General features: G+C 36.7%; 1 protein-coding gene across 1 annotated transcript in view; it reads right to left on the bottom strand.

The window, feature by feature from the left end:
- Positions 1-16,881, bottom strand: part of LOC145693743 (uncharacterized) — a 66,164-nt gene extending 49,283 nt beyond the window's left edge. Inside the window, exons 1-2 of the mRNA XM_081770040.1 lie at positions 16,263-16,881; positions 5,872-6,424 (exon numbers count right to left, since the gene is read on the bottom strand). Coding sequence (XP_081626166.1) covers positions 5,872-6,359 — 488 coding nt within the window. The 5' untranslated portion in view covers positions 6,360-6,424; positions 16,263-16,881. The remainder of the gene's footprint in view (positions 1-5,871; positions 6,425-16,262) is intronic.
- Positions 16,882-27,416: the final 10,535 nt, after the last annotated feature.

The following is a 27,416-nucleotide window of genomic DNA, read 5'->3' on the forward strand; positions in this document are numbered from 1 at the left end:
GAAGATTTAGTAGAGCTTGGGATGAGGCGTCATGTGCTCGCCACAATTTCGAATATATCAGAGACGTGTAGTGCGTTGCATGGGGCAACGTTTTTCATTATTAAAACGGAAGGTCATAGGTATAAAATATGTGCAATTTTTAAGGGTTGCAAACACCAGATTATGGTGAACCAGTGGTTGGAAATATTTAGATCCAGGTTTGAATGTTCACAAGCAATTATAATTGCGGAAGTAATTCCAACTATGGCAAAGTATGAAAAAGAAGCCAAGTTTATCATTGCAAATGATAAAACGGCATTAGATGTAGCAGCATTTGCCGAGCTATTTATACAAAGAAATGTTAAGCTATTTCAATAGAGTGAATTAGTAGTTATGTAAAGTAGATGTACATAGTTAGGATTACTGTTATTAGTAGACATATATATTATTATTTAATATTTTGGGAATTTTCCGTTATTATTATTATAGGTAAATATAGTTAGAAATACAGTAAGATTTAAGTTAGACATAAGTTAATATTTTAGTATTGATATGGGTATTAGGTTATTATTGTAGAGTTAAGTAAGCTAGAATAAAATAGAATTAAGTAGGCTAGAAGAAAATAGGATTAAGACATATATTTAAATATAGGTAATAAATAATGCTAAAGATTATAAATAATGAGATAAATTAATTAATAAATGAAGATAAAAATTTAAACGATAAAGAGATTAGGTGAACATAAAGAATATAAAGAAGTAATTATTTTAATAGAGAAGAAATAAGTAATATTAGTTATAACGTAATGAAGAACTATGAGATTATTTAAGCTATCGATAAAAAAGAAATATAGGAGATTATAAAGTCTACGATTTAAGAGGCAAAGTTTAGACGAATGAAAAAAAAGAATGATGATAATAACTGGTGAATAATGACTTTAGTTGTATTAAAATATAGTAATTGGAAGAAAAACAGAAATGAATTAGGCAAATTTTCTTAGAGGAAAATACTAGGTAGACGGGAAGTCACATTCTCGTTGAGTTCAAAGTGGGAGTGTCCAAAACGTCGATGAGAATAATTTTTGTAGAGATTCACATAAGTCTTCGATGGTAAAGCAAGAAGAGACAGATACAGAGAGAAATAGATGCCTCGTTTACCATTTGTAAAGCGGTGACAATTTTTTTAGTGAGTCTAGTTTATCTAGAATATTCCGAAGAGTTCTAAATTAAAAGTTCAAAATTTCGTTTTAAGTTAGGAATAAGTGCATAGTGAGAAAACTAAATACATGGAAGTGCGTCGGGACCGTAATACGGCAAATTGTGGAGGCGTTAAAATATTAAATAATACTTTTGATAAAGTGGATACTTTCAAATATTTAGGATCAATATTAACAGACGAAAATCATATTCACGAAAAAATTAAATGTCGACTAAAAGCAGGGAATTCGTGTTACTATTCGGTTCAAAATCTCTTGTCGTCGCGAATTCTGTCGAGGAATTTGAAGCTTAAAATATATAAAACGATAATCATGCCTGTTGTTCTGTATGGTTGTGAAACATGGTCGCTTACTCTGAGGGAAGAACATGGACTGAAAGTATTTGAGAACAGGATCCTGAGAAGAATATTCGGACCCAAGAGGAACGAGAATGGGGAATGGCGGAAGCTTCATAACGAGGAACTACATAGTTTATACGGTTTACCCAACATTGTTAGGGTCGTCAAGTCTAGGAGGCTTAGGTGGGCAGGTCATGTAGCTAGAATGGAAGAAAGTAGAAACGCTTTCAAAGTCTTGACTGGTAGACCCATAGGAAAACGACCATTAGGAAGACCTAGGCGCAGATGGGAGGACAATATTAAGATGGATCTCGCAGAGATAGGAATACAAAGTAGAAACTGGATGCAATTAGCTAAGGATAGAAGTCAGTGGAGAGCTTTTGTGAACGCGGCACTGAACCTCCGGGTTCCATAGGCCATAGAGTTAGTTAGTTAGTTAGTTATAAGTGCATAGTAAGAGGAAAAGCATGAAATATCATGAATAGTAATGTAAAGTAATTTTTAGAAGAATAATAGAAAAGAGGTTGGCAAGTCTAGTTGTAACTAGGTTTTGTTCCAGGCCTAGAGGTAGTAGTAAAATAAGCAACATGTCATTCACACTTATTATCATTAGGATTGAGAGGAAAGAAGGAAGTAAGGATTGGAGAGAATGAGAAATAGTGAAATAGACGAATAGAGAGATAAACTATGATAGCAGATAGAAAATAGTGACAATGTAGAAATAATAATGGATATGACGTAAAAATATACTTGAGTTAGACAAATAATATACATATATAGAGAAATGTAAATATTGAGAAGATTATAGATAAATAATATGAGATATATGAAATATATGAGATATATGAGAATATGAGATATTATATAGAAATAGATGAAGTATATAGAGATAAATAGATAAGCGCTAAGAAGTAATAATATTGAAGAAATATATTATAGAATATAGTACGTAAGAAATAAGTTTTGGGAAGAAAAAGATACAGCTATGACTGATCAAGAGTTACCCTTAACAAAGATAGAGAAATAATTGGAGACGATAAAGAAATATCTTCGTTTATATACGAGATTAGAGAAATCGTTTCAAAGATGAGGCCTATTGCATTTAATTTAATTTAATTTAGAATAATATAGTGTGCGTACTTAAGTTAAGTACTTCAAGTAATATTTATAGATTTATGACGAGAAAAATACATGGATATAGACGATGGCAAAAATAATTGGTTGTTGATTAGCTACCAACAACGAAAATAAGCCGATACATTGATAGAGAGTAAGAATACCGAATTTTAAGATTAATTAAAATTTAATTATCTGCCGGTCAGGTAATGTAAATTTTACACCGAATATTGACGAACAAGTATAGTTAAGTGATATTTTGACTATAGTGCGTAATACAATACCGATTGTTGAAAAAAAAGAGAACATTTAACAGTGTGAAGAAGAATAATATTTTGAAAAAAAATAAAGAGAATAGAAATAAATAAAGAAAAGTAATATAATGTAATTTTAATAGATAATTTTTTTTTGTTAATAAGGTAACTAGAAACAAATCTTGTTTAGAGATGGATGGCGAGGTGGACCGCCATTAAATATCCAAAGTCCGTGTTCGAATTCCAAGGAAATGTGGAATTCCATCGATCAAACAGGTTTTGGTTTTAGTTATCACTAGTCAGGGAAATTAAATAAATTGTGAATTAAATAAATAATGTAATTTAAATAACATAACGCGAATAGTAATAATAATAATAATAATAATAATAATTTAAATGTAAATGTAATTAATTAATAGTTGTACTTACCAAATAGTAATCTAGACGTAATTCATGAAGCAGCAGGTCATTAAAGATATTGAAAATACACTACACGAAAACACATAACACCAGTAAACTAAAAGATATGACATTCTCAGATTGTAGTACTGATAATAGATGACTTTTTATCATAGGTCAAGGACTGGATCGATGACAGATCAATTGTTCGAAAATTGATCGACATTTCGAATATTGTTCACAACTTGTGAAATGGAAGGAAATGATTGCAGACTGACGTGGTTGAAGTAAAAACTAGGCCACGTAGTTGATGGTCAAGGTTGGCAAAAGAAAAGAAAAAGAAAAAAACTGAATCATCAGTGAGTTGAAGTGAAGCAAGTGTAGCCAATTCCACAAGAACAGATTGTGGGAGTTGGTGTAGTTTTTGGCAAAAGTGAAATTTTTTTTTGGTTTTTGTAGTGATGATTGAGTGAAAGAAAATCATAAAAAGTGTGCAGTAAAAATATTAGTGTTTTCGCATATTGAGTTACAGTTTTAGTAGTGAAAAAAAGGAAAACAGATCTGGTAAGATTATATTCTTGAAGAGCAAGGAAAACATTATAGCTGGAAAGTATGATAAAGAAGTATGCATGGACATCCGGAAAGGAAATACCATCCTTTGGAGGTGCGAAACGAATTGCTAGTTTATCATTAGTTGTGAGAGTTGAGCTTCAAGAAGTTCAAGGTTTTGATAACAGATGGCGCAAGAATGCGTTCTAAGAGCTATTTGGATAGAATGAACACTTGAAAAAAAATACGTAAATAAACAAAGAAATTGAATAAATGAATTAAAGATGAATATTGTGATTAAATAGAGGAAGATTTTTGTTTTTAAGATAAATAGTTCAAAGAAGCATTATTTATATGTTAAAAATGATTAATTGCATTTGCTGAAAGAGATATTATGTTAATAAAATAATTATTGTTTTAAAATAAATAAATAAAAGCCGATCTCCACGGAGATCTAATCGGTATCGATGCTACCTTAGCTTTGAAAAGGGGGCATGTGGATGGATCCGATAAGTAATCAATTTTTAATATCATTTTATTGTTATTATTGTAAAAGTTAATCTGATTCAAATTCTTAATAAGATAAAATTATGTTGTGTTTAATCAGAATCAGAAAAAGTAAACATTGTCATGCTGTAAGTAATTACGCATGATGTTTGTTATTGTTTATATGTCGTCTAGACATAATGTGTAAATAATGATGAAAAGACAGAATTTAAGAAAAGAGCGTGTAAGCTCTATGTTGTTATAAAATATTTTGTGTACTCAGCTTTGTTCACAAATACACATTTCGGGTATGACATAATATGCAGTTTAGCAGAAATGAATTGTCTGAGAATTTTGGACATGGCACAACAATCGAGAAATGAAAGTTGCTAACAGCTGTGACATTTTGACGTCATTCCAAAGTTGAGGGGACACATTCCATCGTCTGGAAGATGGAATAAGAAGCTATTCTTTGTTGGATCAGGGAGGCAGTTCAGAGACAGTATAGATGGCAGTATACGGGCAGTTTGGAGTACTAGTTTGATCGAAGTTTGGATAGAGCGATTGAGGCACGAACATCCTACGAAGAAGCTGAACGAGGTTCCAAGATACCTCGGTCGCAGGTTCGAGACCAGACGACATCCAGTTGTCGGGTGACAGCTGGATACCGGACATCGAGTTCCAGTTCAATCATCGCCCATGGTTCCAACAACAGACTTAACAGGTATGTCATCGGCTGTGTTGTGGCCTATGTTAAATTCTCAGAAGTTTATAGGTTCTGCGACTCAGAGTGTCATGTTGTATCCAAAAGCATAAACATCACACAATACACTTTAAATTAATTAATCAGAATATAGTTGTTATTTAAAGATAATTGATTTCACTCATTTATTATTAACCTCTCGCTAAACTATGGTTTATTCCTGTCCATTTCGGATAGTGGGCAGAAACGGCCTTACTGCATCATATTAAGCACTTTCATCCCCATTAATTTAGGCACAGATGCAGTCAGATTGTCAATATATATATAGAAAGAAAAAAACTCGATAATTCCTTCTTGTGATCCACATTTGGTATTCTTAATTATTAAGGCGTTTAGTATATAAAATAATGTTTCAAAACCGATATATAAATGAATATTAAAGTATCATTTTTATACCATGAAAACTTTTTGAGTGAGAGAGGAAAGATATAGATAATTCGGCGAGGTACTCTTCCCTGTAATAGGAAACGTATTACCAAATATTCACATTACGAAGAGCCGTATAAGTTTTTAATCCTGATATTCAACCCTGGTGCAAGGAGGTTTCTAGCAATATACAATTACCTTTGCATAATTATCTCAGTGCCGAAATGTATTACCTTTTACAACGCTACGCATTAGGTTGCATTATTTATGTGTTCAAATGTTTGCGATTCCAATAATAGAGTTTAAAATAAAGGAAAAGTAAATACTTAACTAAGTATCGCAAATGTTGAAAAGAAATATTTATACAAAACATATCCCAGATGAAATAAATGCACTAAAACGTACCTCAGGGCCTGTGCATTGCTACCAAGTTCTCGATTATCTTTTTCTTGAACATCCTCTTCGTCATCGTCCTTGTCTCCGATAGTGGCAAACATGTGACTGCTTGACCCTTCTGTGATGTTTGTAAGATCGGAAGATATTGGCCTGATGTTACTGCGAAAATTTTCGGCATTTTCAAATGCATTAGCCGTGGGTAAACGCTTCACCAAACATATAGCTTTCGAAGTTAGTTTCCAATCTGATATTGTTTCATCTTCATTCCTTTGTAAATCGATATTCTCTATTTCCGTTGCACTTTCTCGTTTCTTATGTTCCACATGTACTGCAAGAGGGTCTTTATGGTCATTAGTGTTACTAGCACGTAGCTTATAATCACATTCTTCAAATGACTCATTTTCGGCTTTCATTTCAACTTTAATACGATCGTTTTCTGTTTTTATTTCAGTTCTATTATACGCTAATTTTAAATAATGTGAAGCCATTTTGATCATACAAAACTGTTCACGTCGGAGATTTGAAACCTTCAGGAGTTAATGTTCGTGAAAAACCAATAGATCTGAAACCAATAAAAATATTATTCGCTTTAACAAAATTTATGAGCGGGCCGGAAGAAGACAACGGTAACTGGAGCTTCAGGTGAAATTTAATTAGTGGGTTAAATTGTTTAAAATCACACTAGGGATAGAAAAAGTACTGAAAGGAGTACTTTAAAATATCCTTAATTTTACTACTACTTATACCAAAATATTGATAGACCTAAAAGCCGAAAATACAGAACTATACAGAAATATGGAAATACTCACCAATATATGATTTTTTAAATTTTACCCCATGTGAAAGAAAAACCTATTATTTTCTTCTACTTGCATACGAGATATTATAGGCATCTATTTTCTTTCTTCCATATCATTATACTTTTCTAATACATTATTATATTTTATCGAGATACGATACTTGCTTTTTTCTCTTTTCTTTACATACTATATAGTTACCAATACTCAACGTAGATAACTGTTGCATGAGCACAGAAAAGCCAAAACTAAAATATTTTCTACTATATTACTAGCTTATATTTTTAAAATTAAACATGACAGCAATGCTATACAAATTTTTATCGTATCTGAAAAATCGACATAATCCAAATAGTAGCTATTATGTCACTTCGGATAACTATGCCTTATGTTGAGACTATGCACACAATTTGTTAAAGAAAAATACGGAATGACCTCAAGATGTTTGGTTAGACTGAATATGGTTAGCTTAGATTAGGACAAAGTGGCACTAGTACCAGTAGCCAGTGGGATTATTCCCAGTGCACGGAAAATAAAAAATGAGGATATTCCAGGTTTTTTCTCCTGGCATATAGCTAGGTAAATGCCTGGGACCTCGGTGGAATTTATTTCCCTTTCTTTACTTTATTTTCGAAATTATAAGAACAATATAACTAATTACTTTGATTTATTATCATTTACTTCTCGAGAAGATGGAAGCATAATTCACGTGCATTTACTTTAGAGAAGGCTTATTAAAATACAAACGGTTTTGCAATAATTTTATATCATAAATTTTATGAAAAAGATCTTGTTAACGTATTTACTTAAAGTACACAAATTTAAGATGTTTGTCTCTTTTAAACGTGAAATCACATATAACCGTAAATGAAAGATTTGAAAGCAAACGTTATGGATTGGAGCGCAAGCGCTTTTAATTCCTGTTTTAGCATTTTAATAGATAGATGATTCGTTAAGTTAGATTTCCATTTGCACTAGAAAGAAGTAAAGTACTAAGTTCCAAATGATGAAAAGAAACCACTTTGTAAAGTAATATAGACATTCTGTAGAAATAGAAATGAAGTACCATAAATACACCTTGAAACAAGTTTAGTAATAGATGTCGGTCTGTCTGCTCTTTGAAAAAGATGTGCGTGTAGCCGATGGTGTCTGATAGGTGATTTTTCGTTCGAAGAATATCTACTTCAGTCTTAGGAAAAACTGCATCATAAATAATCTCTGTGCAGTTTACTTGGCGAGATTAGTATCATATTCATATGTTTTATTGCATTTTAAACTTTAGAAACTGAGGTCCTTATGACAATGGTGTAACAAAAACAGGTGGGGGCAAGGACAATAAAGGAAGAAGACAACGGTAGTTGCCGCTTCAGGTGAAATTGAGTTAGTGGTTGGAATTGTTTGTGATCACACTAGGGATGTAAAAAGTACTGAAAGCACTACTTTAAAATATCAGAAATTTTGCTACTACTTATAAGGATATACCCAAATGCTAAAAATACATAAATATACAGAAATATCGAAATACTCACCAATATATGATATTTAATTTTACCCCTTGTTAAAGGAAAACCTATTACTTTCTTCTACTTGCATACGAAATATCATGGCCTATAGGTTATTTCTTCCATATCATTATTATTTTCTTATATATTATTACATTTTTTTCGAGGCTTCCTTTTCACACAGCCCCGCACACGCCTTGCTACGACTAGGGTAGAGAGCATTTGTAGTTTGTAATGGCTGTCTAGCACAGCCTGGTGATTTTTTTACGCTGTATTTGTTACATTATATATCCAAAAGCTGTATTTATACGCAAATTGTAAAAGAACTCTAATTTTTCAACAATTACTTCTGGTGGTCCCATAGGACTTTATCTACGCCAAACGACATATTTTCATGTTGACAACCGCAAATCCTTCAGGGCTCAATAAGAAGGAAATTAGTAAAACAATTATATTTTTTCGCCAATTATTTCGAGTAGTGTGCCTAAAGAAAATCTGCATGTTTTTCTCTACCTTATAGGCAAACAATCATATATTATTTCCTCCTTTTACAAATATTGGTTTGACTCAGACATGAGTGTTAGTACATTATATCATAGTTGCCTGATAATCTTCATCTCAAATTCTTTTTTTTTCTACGACAGTGAATGTTTCCTCCCGAAGCTACAAAACTCCCTCAGGAGGTTTTTCCGATCGGACTGAAGTAGGGTTACAGGTGCTTTCGCAGTGTTTCTTTCAATCTTAGACAGAAAACATCTCAACTCGTCATTACTACAATTAATTTTCCAATCACATATTAACACTGGGTATTAAAGACGTATGCGTACTGCGTGGCCGAATATACTGAGACTGTGCTCACATAAAGACATGTTTCCAATCATGGGCGGATTAAAGGAGGGGGCGAGGGGGGCGATCGCCCCCCCCCCAAGAGCCCTCTAAAATATTAAAATTGCACACACTGCCGCTCGTAGCTTACCGCCACACGAACGAAAGTTTGGGATCATTCTTGCATTATTTCAAAAGAGGGTTAATTCTTTAAATTCTATTTAAAAATAGTCTCCGACTAACGATAATTCGAGTCATAATATCAGATAAATCTCTGGAAGAAGGACGATGTTACTTGAGTCCAGAACATCTGGAAAACTATCCATGGCTGGTTCTTTTCCATAAGGAGATATATATTTTTTTTTTTTTTTTGTAAATATTGCTCACTTTTTGCAACGGGTTTTGAAGGGGGGGCTATCGAAGAAACGTGCCTCTCCAAACTCTTGAGATTAAAACTTTGAATAAATTCGCTACTTTCTACGGTATTTTAGAAACTCACAACAAGGCACAATATTATATTAACGCTCTTGAGGTCGGAAAAGCGTTTCTGAAAAACTACTGAGGACCAGTGAAATCAGTCGAGAATCAAATCAACTCGTCAAGAAGACAAGTCATCCAAAATCGCGACAAACTGAAATTAATGTTGGGAAATGTGTAATTCCTTGGGAGTCAAGACATTGCTTTTCAAGGCCACACGGACAAGGGCGCCGATTTCTACCTAAATTTGGGAGGCCATTCAGATACAGAATGTATATATATGAGGATTTTAGAACAAATTGCATTCAAATTATATCAAATATTGTATATTCATAACTACAATAGGGAGGCCCACATGAGTTTGGGGGGCCCGGCACCCAGGATCGGCGCCCTTGCACAAGGACGGTGCGTGTGTGGATAATTGGACCTCAGATGGTGACGGTGCAGAAACTAAGTTCAACGAGGGCAATTTTCGAGAATTGCTCAAATTTAGAATGGCTTGTAGTGACGATCTTTTAAAGAATCACTGGAAGAAAGCATCGGAAAGGATCATTTTTGCAGATAAAAAAAAATGCCCTCATTGAGGGTTGGGGATGAGAAATCACGTCAGTTTTATTCTATTATGTTTGATGAGACTACGGTCGTTTCGCACACATCTCATCTGTGTTTGATTCTAAGGTACGAACACAAGGGTGAAATAAGAGAAGACTGCTTCGGTTTCATTCATCCTCGATCAGCAGAGCTGAAATGTGAGGACATTGGTTCGAGCTCGAAATCCGAAGACGCAGAACCGCCCGAACTCTCACTGACTGGAGGGAAAATTGGAGAAATTGTTCTATCTTTGCTACGAGATTTCTCACTCGACCCGAAAAACTGCGTTGGTATTGGTACAGATGGTTGCGCCGTCATGACCTCTCAAAGTCACCGGGCAGTGCAGGAGATCCAGAAAGAGGCTTCAGACGCTCTGCACTGTTCATATTGCAGTCACAGCCTCAACTTGTCCATCTCCAGGTCGTCGTCAGTACAGTGCATGAGGAACTGTCTGGGAACAACGAAAGAGATCATTGCGTTTTTCACCGCATCGTCAAAACGTAATACTGTCCTTAAGCTTATGGTTAGTGGCCAGTCGGAGACATTGTGTGAAACGAGATGGGTTGAAGGGAACGACGCGGTGTTACAATTTTACGTGAAATTCCAATAAATAAGTGAGGTTCTATAGTGTGTTCAAAATGATCCGAGTTAGATACAGCAGCCAAAGCATGGGCACTTTCTTCTGCTATGCACGACAGCGAGTTTATCGTAACTATTACGTGTCTTCAGGGTGTTCTCACGATAACTCTCTCCTCAATCGACTTTTGCAGAAGACGAATTTAGACATGAACGCAACGTCAGATGCCATTCACGACACAATCGCAGCATTAAACAAGAAGCGTTCAAACAGCAAAGAATTCAAGGCAACTTTCGAAGCAACATCCAGAATGGTTTTCCAGTGTCGACGTGCAGATTCAAACTTCTCATCTCACCCAAAGACAACACATCGTACGAACCTCAGGGCAGATGACACGACATCTTACTACTGGAGAACTGTCTACATTCCTTTGATGGAGTCGGTTGTAGAAGACCTCAAAACTCGTCTTGCGCAGGAAGTTTTAAATGTATACGGACTCAACATTCTATTGCCAACACGCGCAAGTGACTAAACTCTGAGCAACAACTTCCACGTTCTAGCAGAAAGATTTTACAAAACTATCGGAACTCAAGAAAAAATGCTGTTTTCCCTCTTTAGTTCTGAATTTGCAATCTGCACTTCTAAATGGAACTCTATCACGGACTGCGTTGGAGGCCTTAACCACCAGCGACGAAGATCTTCACGTGACTATTCGAAAACTGCTGCGCATACTTGTAGCCCTGTGGTACGGATTCCACGTTAATCAGTAGGTCTCATATAGCCTCGCTGCTGAAAAGGACGTTTAACTCAACATCAACTAAATTTGTAACCCTGCATTCGAGCGTGGCCAGTGCAGAACAATCTTAATCGACATTGCACCGACTGAAAACGTGGTTGCGATCTCGTTTTGGCGAAAAGCGGCTGAATGGACTAGCACTTTTAAATGTCATAGGGACACTGTCGTAGATCGCGACAATATTATATCGACAAATACGCTTTGTGTGGTATTCGCCGAAAAGCGTGTTTTGCGTTGAAACTTGTAAGTTCTTTTGTCCTTTTGTTTAATTCATTTTACTAAAATACAGAAATATTATGAGCGTTCTAAAATATGTTTAACCTGATATTTTTTCTAGCGAAATATTTAGTAAAGCATAGCCACGACCAGGCCTGTAGACAGAATATCTTTTCGGGGAGGGGGCATTGTGGTGAAAATTCCGTAGCAATTATATCTTTCACCCACTTTTCCTGAATCCGTTTTACCTTTCTTTTTTTGGGGGGGGGGATTTCGGGGAACATATCCCACTCTACAATAAAGAGCCCCCCCTAAGACGTTTGGTTTAATCCGCCAATGTTTCCAATCAAGATATATTTTGTTTTCCTTAGTAATTGTACGAAGTTGGCAATCTTAAATTATACCCTGGATTTCACAGACCGGAATTTACTTACTGGATGAAGAGGAAATCGTCCTTACTATTCTGTCGGTGTTCTTGTCTGATACCGATTTTATCTCATCCTAGCACAAAAATGGCGAGAAAATATACCTGACAATATTATTCTCATAAAATTGGAAAAGGAATTAAGTGAACGTGCCACCCGGTAATCTTTTTGCTCCAGGGGCATTTCACACGCATCAATAGATTTGATCTAATTTAGCATATTGTGCGACAGAACTACCAGCAGCATATTATTCCCTTTGGATTTATGAAAATTATTTGCGAGTGATTGATTGTAGGAATGAGGGGACCTCAGGAGGAATCTTTCCCAAGATATGCAATTAATAGGCTGATTTAATGACACACCAGAGCACGAGATTCGCAGTGTTTGAATCACAAGGCATTCGTGTTGTTTGGTAACACAAACTGGTTTCTTTTTTATTGTAGATATTTTCTATAGTGCCGAGTATTTACACACAAATCATGAAAGAATTTATGTTTTAAACAATTATTCGTGCAGTTTTACTATACAGATCCACAGTACAAGTAGTTTTAGCAGTAGGAGTAGTAGTAGGAACGGGTTAGAAGCCCCGTAGGTGTAGGATGGTTTCTGTTCTAGACATAATATGTGCAAATTTAAGGCTTGGCCAAATGTTTCCGTACATCTTAGAATCTCTAGATTCGTATAGTAAAATTCCACCCAACTATTTCTGGTGGATCCCGTGATTTCCATCTATGCTAAGTAGAATTTTCTGATGAGAGCGAAAAATTCTGGAGGATAATAAGAACCGTAAGTACGAAATTTTTACGTGAAATACTAACTCAGAGTAGACTTTAATATACTTGATCCACCTTCGCATCGACATGTAGGACCGCTTCAGTACTGTAAGATAGAGATAGGAATGGGTTAGCTTAACCTTAGGGTAGTTTTGACTCATTTTAGTTTTTTTTTTTCTGAGTGAGTATACAAGTTGGTGCAAGCATTGCCAAGTTAACCCCTAAGTTTATTTATAAACATGTCTAAATTCACGTTGCCACATTGTGAATTAAATATTTTATACACTCACATTGGTATATTTTCTTCTAGAAAAACACTGACGGTTTTAAAAAATAAGGGCTCAAAGATACAACATACAGGTCACAGATGCAAAATTAGACATTACTGCTGTGTCGCCGGACCAACTTCAAAATCGTAAAAACTGACGGAATTGTACTGCATTCAGTTACATTTGGTTGGACTAAATTAAGTTACGTTGGATTACGTTATAAGGCATGACGTTTTACTAGACGGATAAACAGTACAAATAGTGGTAGTAGTACTAAGAATGAAATGAAATCTGAATTTTACGTCCCACGTTTTTGTCGGTTAGGCTAAAGGAGACGGTGATGATGAGAGATGAGTGAAACGGTGGAATGAAGAAAGTGGGAGGAAACGGGAGAACCCCGAGAAAACCCACGAGCACGGTGTTTGTCCACCACAAAGTTCACTTGGCAGGGGCTGGGATCGAACCCGGGATCCCAAGCACCAGAGATGAACGCTCTACAACTGAGCAACCGCGCCTCCCGTAGTAGTACTAAGAGTACGGTTATAGTAGGAACGCGCAAATTCTCGAAAATATATTTTTCGAGAATATTCGCTGGGAATCATCCCAGGAAGATTTAAAAAAATGGGAATATTCCGGGAATGTATGTACAAACAAAAAGAAAATTGCATTCTATTGCTATATTATGATTTCTAATTAAAATTAGTTTTTTTTTTATCAGAGTATATTTGTGATTGTTATCTCCATAGGTTCTTTAAAACGTATATTTTGAACGGTATTATGTTATTTAATTATATTTAGAGAATACGCATAATTGTATATTTACAAATATGTCTTATGCAAGTAAATACTTTGGAGATATTTGGTATAGAAAGTCCAAAAATTTTACACCGTTAAGCAGTATAAATTTACATGTTAGTGAATTATCTAAACTTGATCCTACTACTGATATTGTAAACACATTAATTACTTATGTTATAAAGAATTTAAGTTATGCAACTGCCACAAGATACTTAGTCTGTCGAAAAACTCGTAAGGTTGCTAGTGTAAGGAATGGCATATATACAGAATGTTGATTAAAGTACACTGTGCTTTGTTACTGTGTACTATTAAATCTCTAATTTAAGAAAATTATTTACAATATTTACGGTGTTACAAAAATTCTGCAATATCCCTTGCACATGTATACACACGTAAAGAAGAAAACAAATACTAATTAACACAGGTCCGGAAACGCAAGTACTAACGAAACATCCTGAGATGCAACCCTCATTTTGATAATATTATATTTTAAATGTAAACGTATTTACAGCTACAAAGATTCTATTATTCAATATTTGATTGTTCCTCAGAGAGCGAAATTCGAGTCAGAGACGACGACAACATGCATTACTAACGGTTATTCGATGTGTAGATACACAGCTCTGTCTAAAGAATTTCTAGATAACTTCACAAAGTGGTTCGTTTTCGTCATTTATAAATTAGTATTTTGATACTTTCTAGTACAAATAGAAATGGGAATTTAAAAATCATATTATTAATTAGTTAGGCTATATAAAGTGCAGTCAACGAATTTTATTCTTTTAACCTCCAAATTATTTAAAACGTAAATCATAATAAATGAAAATAAATTCCTTTCAGTGTTCATATCATGGAAAACACCCGAAAATATTCTCATTGTCCATCATAGGTAATAGCAGTACTGGTAGGAACGGGTTAGAAGTAGTGATGGGTAAATTCCCGGGAAGATATTTTTCGGGAATATTCCCAAAATGGGAATTTATGTTCAATCAGGAAGAAAATTGCATTATATTACTATATTATGATTTCAAAGTTGAGCTAATTTTTATATTACAGCATATTATTACTGTTGTCCACAGAGGATTCTTTAAACTGTATATTCTGAACGGTACTATGTTACTTTATTAACACTTTGTTATATTTAGAAAGTACGCATAAATGTATATTTATTTACAATATGCTCTATCAATTAAATATGTGTGAAAAAATTATATAGTAACAGTTTAAATTTATATGTAATTGGATTTGCTCAACTTGACTCTATTACTGATATTATGAACACATTAAATTTATAAATGTTATAAAGCAATTACATTGGGTAAATGCTAGAAGATACATGTCTCACCAATTTATCAACATTTGCGCATACATATTTATGTTCACAAAATTTGCAAGATACTTACTTATCTTTATAGTTTAGCACGTAACATTGCCATACACAACCTTTCGCTCTACCTAATTCTCAAAATTCCATACGCTAATTCACATGTAAAAGAAGTCCGAGTACTTCTTCTGAAATTCGAGTCAGAGAGAGGAGACAGACCGACTTCTATTACTAATGGTGGTACAGGGATTACTAATAGTACTTCATTTCTATTTCTACATAATTCTAAATTACTTTACAAAATGGTTCTATTTCATCATTTGTAAATTAGTACTTAGTTAGTTTTGGCAGTTCTTTAGTATTAGCAACTACTTTTTTGCGATATTTAATTTCCATGCGTTTGTTTTATGGTTTCATGCGTTAAATTACGTTCCCAACATTAAATTCAGACAGCGTTGCAGAGCGAGCGTTAGCAAATGAGGGCGGGTTAGTGCCCCGCATGGCACTTTTTTTTTTTTTTTTTTTGTATCTTCGTTACCAACAATTCACTTTCTTTTCTCACATAAATCACTTCTACTTACCTTTCCGTTTTGTATAAAGCCCCTACTGCCCTAAAAAAAAAAAAAATGTGTTCTATACTTCCTTGACTACTTGAACATCACTATTAACTCATTTCTTACGTAAATCATCCTATTTTTTGCTAGTTTTGGCCCCCCAATTCTAAACAATTACCTTACTTTTTAGTGCCAATGGAAATGGAACTTAGAGAATCATATTATTAGTTATATAAAGTACCGTCAATAATTTTAAATTTTTTAATCTCCAAGTTCTTTAAAACCTAGAAGTAAATCATAATATATTAAAATAAAGTAAGTAGTCATATGGTTCTTATAATTTGGAAGATAAAGAAATTGAAATAAATTCCCAGGAAAAAAAACGGGAATAATCCCATTTTTTAAATTCCTTCCCACCGGGAATATTCCCACTGGGGTTTTGTTCTCGATATATTATGGGCAAATTAAAGACTTACGCAATTTTTTGTGTACATTTTACAACCTATGGATCCGTTCCGCACAGTAAAACAAGAGTAACTGTCAGTAAAAGTCCACCCGCCTCCACATACAGCACCGCTTACAACATACAAACAATAAACACACGCTGTTACCAGGTCTGGATATTAAAAACTAGCGAGGTTATGCTCCAAAGGTAGTGGATTTGAACTAGTTGTAGTCCCAATGTAAAAAATGAATTAATTTGTAGGTATACACTTTTACGAATCATATATATCCTTATCGATTTGGAATACATAGAGTTGGAATTATATCAGATATATAGGTTGGCCGCGGTTATGTTTTAATGTAAACTCCATACTACCTCGGGAGTAATAGAACTGCAATGAACTTAAAATAAAATGAGCAACTCTCTAATTTCCTAGCTGACATGTTTGCTTAACTCAGTTTTCTGCGCTCTGAAATACACTTTACAAAGTAAACAGTATGTCGTTTCACTGTTATTCCTCACTTCTTTAATTAAATGGCTAAATTCTTTATCTGGGAGCCATGAATTTTGGACTATTTATTGTAACTCTACTTACTCCTTATGTTAATAAGGATAAGAGAGTAACACAATTAAATTTTCGATTTTCACGTTTACACCAGTGTTGGGCAAAATAAATTGAAATCAATTGCAATTGATCAATCAATTGAAAGTAATTGCTCTGAAAATTAATTGCAATTGATTTCAATTGCAATTGATTTCAATTTGTAATTGACAATTAATTTCAATTGCAATTGAATTCAATCATAAAATTTGCAATTAAATTTTCGTCAATTGTTAATTGTTAATTGGTCACCAGGCAATTGAAACTTTTAATTGTTAATTGTCAATTGCAAAGGGTGCAATTGAAACATTTAATTGTTAATTGCAATTGACAATTGAAACTTGTAATTGTTAATTGTAATTGTTAATTGTAATTGAAATCAGCAATTAAAACTGAAGATAAGAAGATGTGTGTGTATTGTGTTGTCCACTTGTTACTGTTTTATATATTTCAAATAAGGTACTTATAAGAAATGCTGGATACTTACCATCCCTTCCCCCCCCTGGGAAGAAAGCCAGGAAACTAAGTATTTTTTAAAATATATTATGTTTATGGTTCTATCCCCCTCGAAAGAACTCTATATGCCCGTCATGCATACAATAGGAATGGGCACCAGCGAGTTCGAGCGAGTTTTCTTTAAAACTCGACTCGACTCGAAGCAGACATCTTTGAGCTCGACTTGAGATCTCGGCTCGAAAAATTTCCCCCAACTCGACTCGAATTCGGATCGAGTTTCCAGTCGAGTCGAGCCAATTCGAGCTAAATCCTTTGTGTAGTTCCAAGTACTACTATCTTCAAGTATCCTACATAGACAATATAATAATCAATGATACTACTACTAATACTATAATTAATTATCATTATAACACCGTGTACCTGTATAAACATGGAATATAGGCGGTTTGTATCGGGATACTAAAAATTAGTTGACTGTCGATCTTGGTCGTCAAGAAATCTTCAGAAGGCAAGGACATCGGTCACGAGGTTCTTGGTTTGAGTTCAGGAGGAGCAAGTATTCGGGCTCGAGCCAAAAATTGTTAGAAGTTATGGGACTCCAGCCAAACATGTTCAAAACTGCTCGACCCGGGCTTAGGGTTGTCAACAGCTCAAGCGGCTCGCTCACAGCTTATTCACTTATCGAGCCGAACCGAGAAGTAAGCCGAGCCAACAGCTCATCCAACCGAGCCAGCTCCAGCCGATGGCTCACACGAGCCGAGCCGAATTGAGCTGATTGCTTACCCCAACCGAGCCCGTTCGAGCCATCGGCTCAGTTGAGCTGACTCGAACCCAGCCTATGGACTCGTTTCAACAGAGCTGGTTCGAGCCATTGGCTCCAATCGAGCCGAGCCGATGACTCGTCTTTACCGAGCCGGTTCAAGCCATTGGCTCAATTGAGCCCAGTCGATGGGTAATCCCAACCAAGCCAGCTCAAGCTGTACGCTCAGTTGAACCAAGCCGAGTCGGTTGACATCACTATTCCGGTTGGGCTTCTACTTTGGCTAAAAAATTGGACCGTGCAGTTCTCAGCCTTGATGGTAAGAACTACAAAAAATGATAAGAAATCTTTAGTTTTACGTCTCACGCTTATGCCGGATAGGCAAAAGGAGACGGTGATGATAGGAAATGAATGAAATGAAGAAAGTGGGAGGAAACGGGAGAACCCCGAGAAAATCTACGAGCACGGTGTTTGTCCACCACAAAGTACAAACTGCGCGAGCTGGGATCGAACCAGGGACCTCAAGCACCGGAGGTGAACGCTCTACCACTGACCCACCGCGCCAACTGGTAAGAACTACAGTATATACTTATATTGGTGCTCACGGCGTCATTAACTTGTTCCGCCACCAACGAATTTCAAGGTACTTTGTTCTGCATCTTTTGTGCGTGTTTTGTGTCGCTTTATGCGCCTATTCCCACATTTTGTGCATCACCGGAAGTGGGTCAAAATGGGCCTACAAATATGGCGGAACAAGTTATTGCTCTTCTGCCACCAATGAATTTCGAGATTGTTTCCTTCACATCGTTTTGTGCCGTTTTGTGCGTCTACTTCCGTTTTGTACGTCGTGGGAAGTGGGTTAAAATGAGTCCCCAAGGTGGGACGAAAACGATCAAGAGTTCCGCCACTATTAAATCTCGAGGTCGTTTATTTCACATCGCGTACCCTTTTGTACGTCTATTTCGATGTTTTGTGCGTCACTGGAAGACGGTCAAAATGGGCCTCGAAGGTGGGACGAAAATGACCCACTGCTCCGCCACTACCGAATTTCGATATCCTTCCTTTCGCGTCGACTACTGAATTTTCGTGCTGTTTCGTGCCCCCATTTCCACGTTTCGTGCGTCACCAGAAATGGGTCAAAATGGGCTTCCAAGGTAGGACGAAAATGACACACTGTTCCGCCACTATCGAATTTCGAGGTTGTTAATTTTACATCGCGTACCCTTTTGTGCGCCTATTTCGACGTTTTGTACGTCACTGGAAGATGGTCAAAATGGGCTCGAAGGTGGGATGAAAATGACCAAGAGTTTCGCCACTACTGAATTTCGATATCCTTCCTTTTGCATCGACTAGTGGATTTTCGTGCCGTTTCGTGCCCTTATTTCCACGTTTAGTGCGTCACCGAAAGTGGGTCAAAATGGGCTTCCAAGATGGGACGAAAATGACCGAGAGTTCCGCCACTATTAAATCTCGAGGTTGTTAATTTCACATCGCGTACCCTTTTGTACGTCTATTTCGACGTTTTGTGCGTCACTGGAAGACGGTCAAAATGGGCCTCGAAGGTGGGACGAAAATGACCCACTGCTCCGCCACTACCGAATTTCGATATCCTTCCTTTCGCATCGACTACTGAATTTTCGTGCTGTTTCGTGCCCCCATTTCCACGTTTCGTGCGTCACCAGAAATGGGTCAAAATGGGCTTCCAAGGTAGGACGAAAATGACACACTGTTCCGCCACTATCGAATTTCGAGGTCGTTAATTTTACATCGCGTACCCTTTTGTGCGCCTATTTCGACGTTTTGTACGTCACTGGAAGATGGTCAAAATGGGCTCGAAGGTGGGATGAAAATGACCAAGAGTTTCACCACTATTGAATTTCGATATCCTTCCTTTTGCATCGACTAGTGGATTTTCGTGCCCTTATTTCCACGTTTTGTGCGTCACCGTAAGTGGGTCAAAATGGGCTTCCAAGATGGGACGAAAATGACCAAGAGTTCCGCTACTATGGAATTTCGAGGTCGTTAATTTCACATTGCATACCCTTTTGTGCGCGTATTTCGACGTTTTGTGCGTCACTGGAAGACGGTCAAAATGGGCCTCGAAGGTGGGACGAAAATGACCCACTGCTCCACCACTATACCTACCGAATTTCGTGGTCCTTCCTTTCGCGTCGAGTAGTGAATGTTTCGTGCCGTTTCGTGCTCTTATTTCCACGTTTTGCGCGTCACCAGAAGTGTGTGAAAATGGACGTCCAAAGTGTGACCAAAATGACCCATTGTTCCGACACTATCGAATTTCTAGGTCGTTTCTTTCGCATCGTTTAGTGATTATTTTTTAAAAAGTTTTCTGTGCCTACTTCCTCGTCTTGTAGTCACCGGAAGTGAGTTAAACGGGCCTTTAAAGTGTGAGTTAAATGGCTCACTATTCCGCCACTATCGAATTTCGGGGTTGGTTCTTTCGCATCGTTTAGTGTGTATTTTGTACCGTTCTGTTCGCCTACTTCCACGTTTTGAGCATCACCAGAAATGCGTCAAAATGGTCCGAGAAACTAGAGCCATTGTTCCGCCACTATCGAATTTGGGGGGTCGTTTCTTTCGCATCGTATAGTGCCTGCTTTGTACCGTTTTGTGCTCCTATTTCCACTTTAGTGCTTCTATTTCCACTTTAGTGCGACAACAAAAATGGGTCAAAATGGCCTACAAGTATAGCGGAATAACTTAATGCTGTTCCGTCACCATCAAATGAGGTCGTTTCCTTCACACTTTTTATACATGATTTGTGTCGCTTTGTGCATCAGTGGAAGAGGGTCAAAATGGACCTTGAAAGTGGAATGAATATGTCTTTCTCTGCCATATTTGTAGGTCACCTTTGACCCACTTTCGTTGGCCTACAAAACGTGAAAGTATGCGCAGAAACGGTATAAATATGCACTAAACAATGCGAAAAAAGCGACCTTGAAATTCGATACTGGTGGGAGAGTGGATCAGTTTTCTTCCCACATTGAATGCCCATTTTGACCCACTACCATTGATTCACAAAACGTGGAAATAGGCTTACAAAACGGTAGAAAACACGCACAAGACGATGTGAAGGAAACGACCTCGAAATCGTTCCTGACGGAACAACATTAACTTGTTCCGCCATATTTGTAGGATAACGTTGACCCATTTCCGGTGACGCAGAAAACGAGGAAATAGGCGCACAAAACGACACAAAAATGGTAATTTAGCTTAATTACATGGAAATTTTAAGTTTGTAAGCTTAATTATATGGAAAATTTTATACATTTTTCCTTTAAGTTGGTCTACTTTACGTTGATTTGGGACTTTTAAATTGTATTCATTTTTCCACTGAAAAATATGTATAATTCAACAAGTTGATTTGATTTTGAGTTGCTTTTGGGGTTTAACGTCCCGGTCAGCAGCGAGGCTATATGAGACATGGACCTACTGATTAACGTGGAATCCGAACCACATGAGCTCCCGCAGGGAATCGAACCCGGGTTTCCCACGCCAAAGGCGCGTACGCTAACCGCTTAGCCACGGAGGAGCTCTATGATTCAACAAGGAAATATTTATTAGTTATAATTATAATAATTATCTATTTATATATAATTGAATTCATTGTAATTTGGTCCATAACAAACACTTTACCATTTCGTACTAGCTGTTATACCCGTTCTTCGCACGGATCAGATAAAATATCAATGTAAACAAATTGAACAACGGGAGAACAATTAAGAAACATTTCTAACATTGGATATATTTTGTGTGAATATATATCCAACAACGTACATGTGCTTTCATTGGGAAGGCCGATGGGGCTGAATTTGAACGTAAACACTATCGGGGGTGTCACTATACGTCTGAGCAACCCCGATAAATATGGATTCGATACAAATTCCACTACTTTTACATGTCCCGGTGAACACCCCCTCAGACCCCCTTGGTTCGTATTGTGAAACAATCTCCTCTGGCCCCCACCAACCCCCAACTAATACCACGAAAACTATGAATGTGACACTAACATCTGCCCTTTTCTACTACTTTTTACATATGCCTGTAAAAATCCCTATAATCCTCTGGTTCCAATTTTGAAAAAAACAATGCCTCTGGTCTGCAGCCGATGGGGGCTGTATTTGGAAGTCAACGCCTGTGGAAGTATCACCATTCATCTCAGCGACAGCTAAAACTATGGATTTGACACTAATATCGGTCACTTTCCATTAGTTTTACATGTCTCGCAATTCCCCACCCCCGGTGACTCCCGGCCCGCATACAATGCTGGCTAAATTTGAAAATCATCGCTAATGAAAGTATCACCATTAATCTCAGCCACCGCGAAAACTACGGAATTGACATCGGTCATTGTGGATTATTTTTACATGTCTCGTGATCCCCTTCATAATGCCCCCGTTTCTTATCTGATGGGGGCTAAATGTGAAAGTAAACGCGGTCTTGAGTTTCACCAATGAGCTCAGCTACTCCGAAAATTATGAATTTGACATTAATATCGGTCATTTTCGATTATTTTTTTACATGTCTCGGAATTCCCCCCTCTGGTGACCCAAGGCCCGCATACAACGGTGGATGAATTTGAAAGTCATCGCTAATGGTAGTGTCACCATTGATATCAGCAACCGCGAAAACTATGGATTTGACACTAATATCGGTCATTTTGGATTACTTGTACGTTTCGGTATTTCCCCCCTCCCCCCATTGACCCACGGCCCGTAGCAGAATACGGTGAATTTGGAAGTTAATGCGATCGGAGTTTCACCATTGATCTCAGCGACCGCGAAAACTATGAAATCGACACTGATATCGGTCATTTTCTACTACTTTTACATGTCCCGGTAAACGCCCCCCTGAGACCCCCTGGTTCGAATTTTTTCGAAAAAGCTTTGCCTTGGTGTGAAACCTGGACCAATGTATCTTTGACCAAAATTTGGTAACTCTCGGTCGACTTGTCTGGTCCCTAGGCCGGTCCCGGTAAACGTCTCCTGGAGACCCCATAGTAAGGAATTTAAAAAAAAAAAAAAAAAAACTCTTCGTCTTGGTCTGGGGCCTAGACCAAGCTACCCGTGACCAAATTTTGAAAACTTTCGGTCCACTCGTCCCGTCCACAGGCCGCACAAAGATAGACACACAGACACACGAACAAACTATTTTATTTATATTAGAAAGGTCAGATCCGCTGTTATTGTATTAGTGCGATGCTTGAGCGATTGATCGTAGAAATTCAAACTCCGATGAGTGATAATTTTATAGGCTTGTTTTATTACAAGTTTAAACTCTTTAGTCAGTAGAGAAGAGGGCGTGAATCATGGGTCAGAGTTGATGACAATGGGTTTTGGCGGGTCTGTGGGTCACAGTGAGTAAGAGTGATTTATGGTGGGTCAGAGTGGGTCACGGTGGGTCGTGGGTCACGACGGGTGGTGAGTCAATTGGTCGTGGCTAAAGTTTTCATTGCCCCACGCCCTCTCTGAACTACAGTGTTGAAAATTAATCAGTGAAAATCAATTGCAATTGATCAATCAATTGAAAGTAATTGCTGTGGAAATCAATTGCAATTGAATCAATTGCCAATTAATTTCAATTGCAATTGAATTACAGAATTCAATTGCAATTACTTTCCACTGCAATTACTTTCAATCAATTGATCAATTGCAATTGATTCTCCTTTTTTAATGGCCAACTGCAATTAACAATTAACCATTACTTATTTCAATTGTTAATTGCAATTAACAATTAAATTTACAAATTAATTGTTAATTGTTAATTCAATTGAAATTTGCCCAACACTGGTTTACACAGGAACAGCGTCGGTGATATTGGAACAGCGTAAACTCATCAAAATATAATGTTGTCAGATCTTGACATTGAAAAGTACTAAAACAAGAGGTGGTCCGGTATCGAATTTCTAATTAAACCTTTTATTGTATATAAGTACCAAGGAACATAAGCATATAAAACTAACAATTTGTGATCTTATGTATGAAAATAAGAAAGTTACATAAGGCTATATTCTTAAGGCTTGTTTTAGACGGAAGCATTTATCGTACCATTTCTCGTAGCAAAAATCGTGTAAAGTAGCAAATGCTATAGCATTTTCATGCCATGGCATATCCTATGACATTTCTTGTAGATAGAACCTGCTCTATTTCGTAGCATTTTCCCCAGACCGGAGGGAAGTTACAAACACGTTTTTGAAAACGAAACCTGGGTGGCAGTGATCCAAAAGTAAATACTAAAATATCAAACATCCCATTCGTATAATATTTACTCTTTATTTTAATCAGTTTGTTATCAATCCTGATGATAGCAAACACACTATACAATAAAAACTACATACTCCAACAATTTCAAGAACTCAATACCAATTCTAAATAACTAATTTATGTTTTAATCATTTCTATAGTATCAAAAAAATACGTCTAAAATATGCAGAATATTAATCTTTCTATTATTCCATTTCTTGTTGAATTCACATATAGTGAATATCACACATTATTAACCTCGCATGACAAGTATCCAGCTTTTCACATTGATTTACTTATCAGAAACCAACAAAACAAGAAACCACACTCAGCAGTCCGCATACGTTAAAATGAAAAACGACCGGAAAATCATACCTCACATAATTAGCTCTGGCTCTCAAATTTTCCTCTTCAGTCCAAATATAAAATCAGTTTCGGTATCAAGGAGAACCAATCAAGTGGAAAAGCAAAGAAAAACACATTTATTAATACACATATCTATTCAATTTAAATTAAAATTTAAATAATCCAATTTTTAATCATGCTCTAATAAATACATAAACTACAGGCTTTCTATTATTCCATTTTTTGTTTACTTCACACATAGCTAATGTCACACATTATTAACCTCGCATGTCAAGTATCCAGCTTTTCACATTGCTTTAGTTATCTATGGAATTTCGAAGGAAACAAGGGGGTATTATGATGGCAGTAGAAAATAAGAATGGGAAGGTAGTCAGCGAGAGAAATGAGGACATAGGAAGGTGGAAAGAATACATTGAAGACTTATATGAGAGTAGGGATAGACCGTGTAGCCTAAATGTTGAAGTAGAAAATGAAGTAGGGGAGGATGATAAAGGATTTAGTATTCTTAGGGATGAGGGTGAAAAAGCTATATCCGAGATTAGGAATGGAAAGGCAACCGGAATAGATAACATACCAATCGAATTCATTAAATATATAGGAGACAAGGGAAAGAAAGAATTGTTCCGACTATGCAATGAAATATATGAAACAGGAGTATGGCCGAAAGACTTTCTGAAAACGATCATGATACCGATGGCTAAGAAATCGAACCCAAAGGGATGTGAGGATTATAGAACTATTAGTCTCATATCCCATGCAGCTAAAATTCTGCTCGGAATACTGAACAGAAACTTATATGAAAGAACAAATAAAGAAGTTGAGGAGGAGCAGTTCAGGTTCAGAAGAGGCAAGGGCACAAGAGATGCAATTGGATTATTAAGAGCGATCGGTGAAAGATTTATAGAAAAAGGGAAAGAGGTGTATGTTATATTTATTGATCTAGAAAAGGCTTTTGACCGTGTGAATTGGAAATTGTTGTTGGGAGTTCTAACGAAGATATGGTTGGAATGGAAAGATAGAAGACTTATAAGAAACTTATACATGAACCAACAAGTAAGTGTTAGGATAGGGGAAGAACTGACGGAAGAGAGTGCAATTGGAAGGGGAGTTCGACAAGAATGCTGCATCTCGCCAACACTATTTAATGTCTATCTAGAAGAGATAGTGAAAAAGAGTTTACATGATGATGGTATTTCGGTAGGAGGTAGAATCATTAGACGCATAAGATTTGCAGATGATATGGCGCTTGTTGCAGAATCTGAAAAGAAAATCAATAAAATGTCAGAAAAATGAGAAAGGGCTTTGAAGAATGTGGGATGAAAATAAATGTTAGAAAGACAAAAGCCATGGTGATTGGAACTAAGGGGTCTGTGTCAAATATAAAAGAAGGAGTGGAGAAAATAGAACAAGTGAATAGTTTTCGATATCTGGGTAGAGTAGTAATTGCGTCACCCTATCGAACTATTGATCATCCAATTTGGGGCCTCATGGACCATAGCGAATGAATCAGGGATGCTTTGGCCCGGGATTGCATCACCTATTGAAATTTTGCTCATACTTATTCAGGGGCCATGCACGCCGGTGCAAATGAGTCAGAGGTACCTTGGCCCGGCTATGACGTCATTGAATTGGGAGTTTTGGATTAGAGGTCATGATGATTCTTTAAAATTTATAAAAATATGGTCTTGATGATTCATTACGTTATGAAAATAGTACAGGTTTATGAATGCTTTTTACTTTCGTTCCCTTTTATGGCATAAAATTTGGGGATTGTGATCCCTTTGATGAGATGGACTATCACTGGTGCGAATGAAATCATTAGTTTTACGTCCCACAGTTATGCCGGCTAGGCTAAAGGAGACGGTGACGATGAGAAAGGAATGAAAGTATGGGAGAAAATTGGAGTATACCGAGCATAATGTTGCCCAACACAAAATTACTTTCGTGGGGTTTGAACCAGGGACCCCATACAGCAGAGGTGAACGCTCTATCACTGAGCCACCACGTCCCTTACTGGCGTGAATGAAGTAGAGGTATTTGGTTTGATATAATGTGTTTGTTTGACGTCGGGGTGACCCTATTTCACTTTTGATTATACAATTTGGGCTCCCACATGGACCATAGCGAATGAGTTAGAGATGATTTGGTTCGGGATTGCATTACCTATTGAAATTTTGCTTATGCTTACTCAGGGGGCAGGGATCACTCAGGACACATAAGATCACCTTGATCCACGTGACGAGAGGGTCCTCGTTCCCTTTGATGAGTATAAAAATATCAATTTCGGAACTTGTTTTTTTTAGCTTGTCCTATTACCTTTCAAGAGACATTTTTGTTATATAATAGAGTACAATGGTTTACTTTTTAATTTGGGAGTCATCGTTCTCTTTGATGAGTATTGATTTTGGAACCTTATTACGTTATATGGAAGCATATTTAAGATTATTCTCTTAAATTTGATAACTACTTTGTGATCCATTTTGCTGCACTTCAGGGGTGAACATCGATACCTTAAATGTGTTGCAATCGTCCCAAGTTCGATTCTTGGTGCTAGTTTAGGAAATGTTGAATTTAACGTTCCCGCGAAAAACGATGGTGATGAGAAATGATAGGACGAAACAGGGAAAACATGAACTTCCTTGACTGAGGATTGAAGCAGACACCTCACACATCAGAAATAAGCGCTGAGGCACCGTACTCCATTGAGAAGTTTTAATTTGTTGATTCCTATGTTATAGACAT

This window comes from Thermobia domestica, chromosome 8 (assembly GCF_964235325.1).
Source record: "Thermobia domestica chromosome 8, izTheDome1.hap1.1, whole genome shotgun sequence".
Classification (NCBI taxonomy): domain Eukaryota; kingdom Metazoa; phylum Arthropoda; class Insecta; order Zygentoma; family Lepismatidae; genus Thermobia; species Thermobia domestica.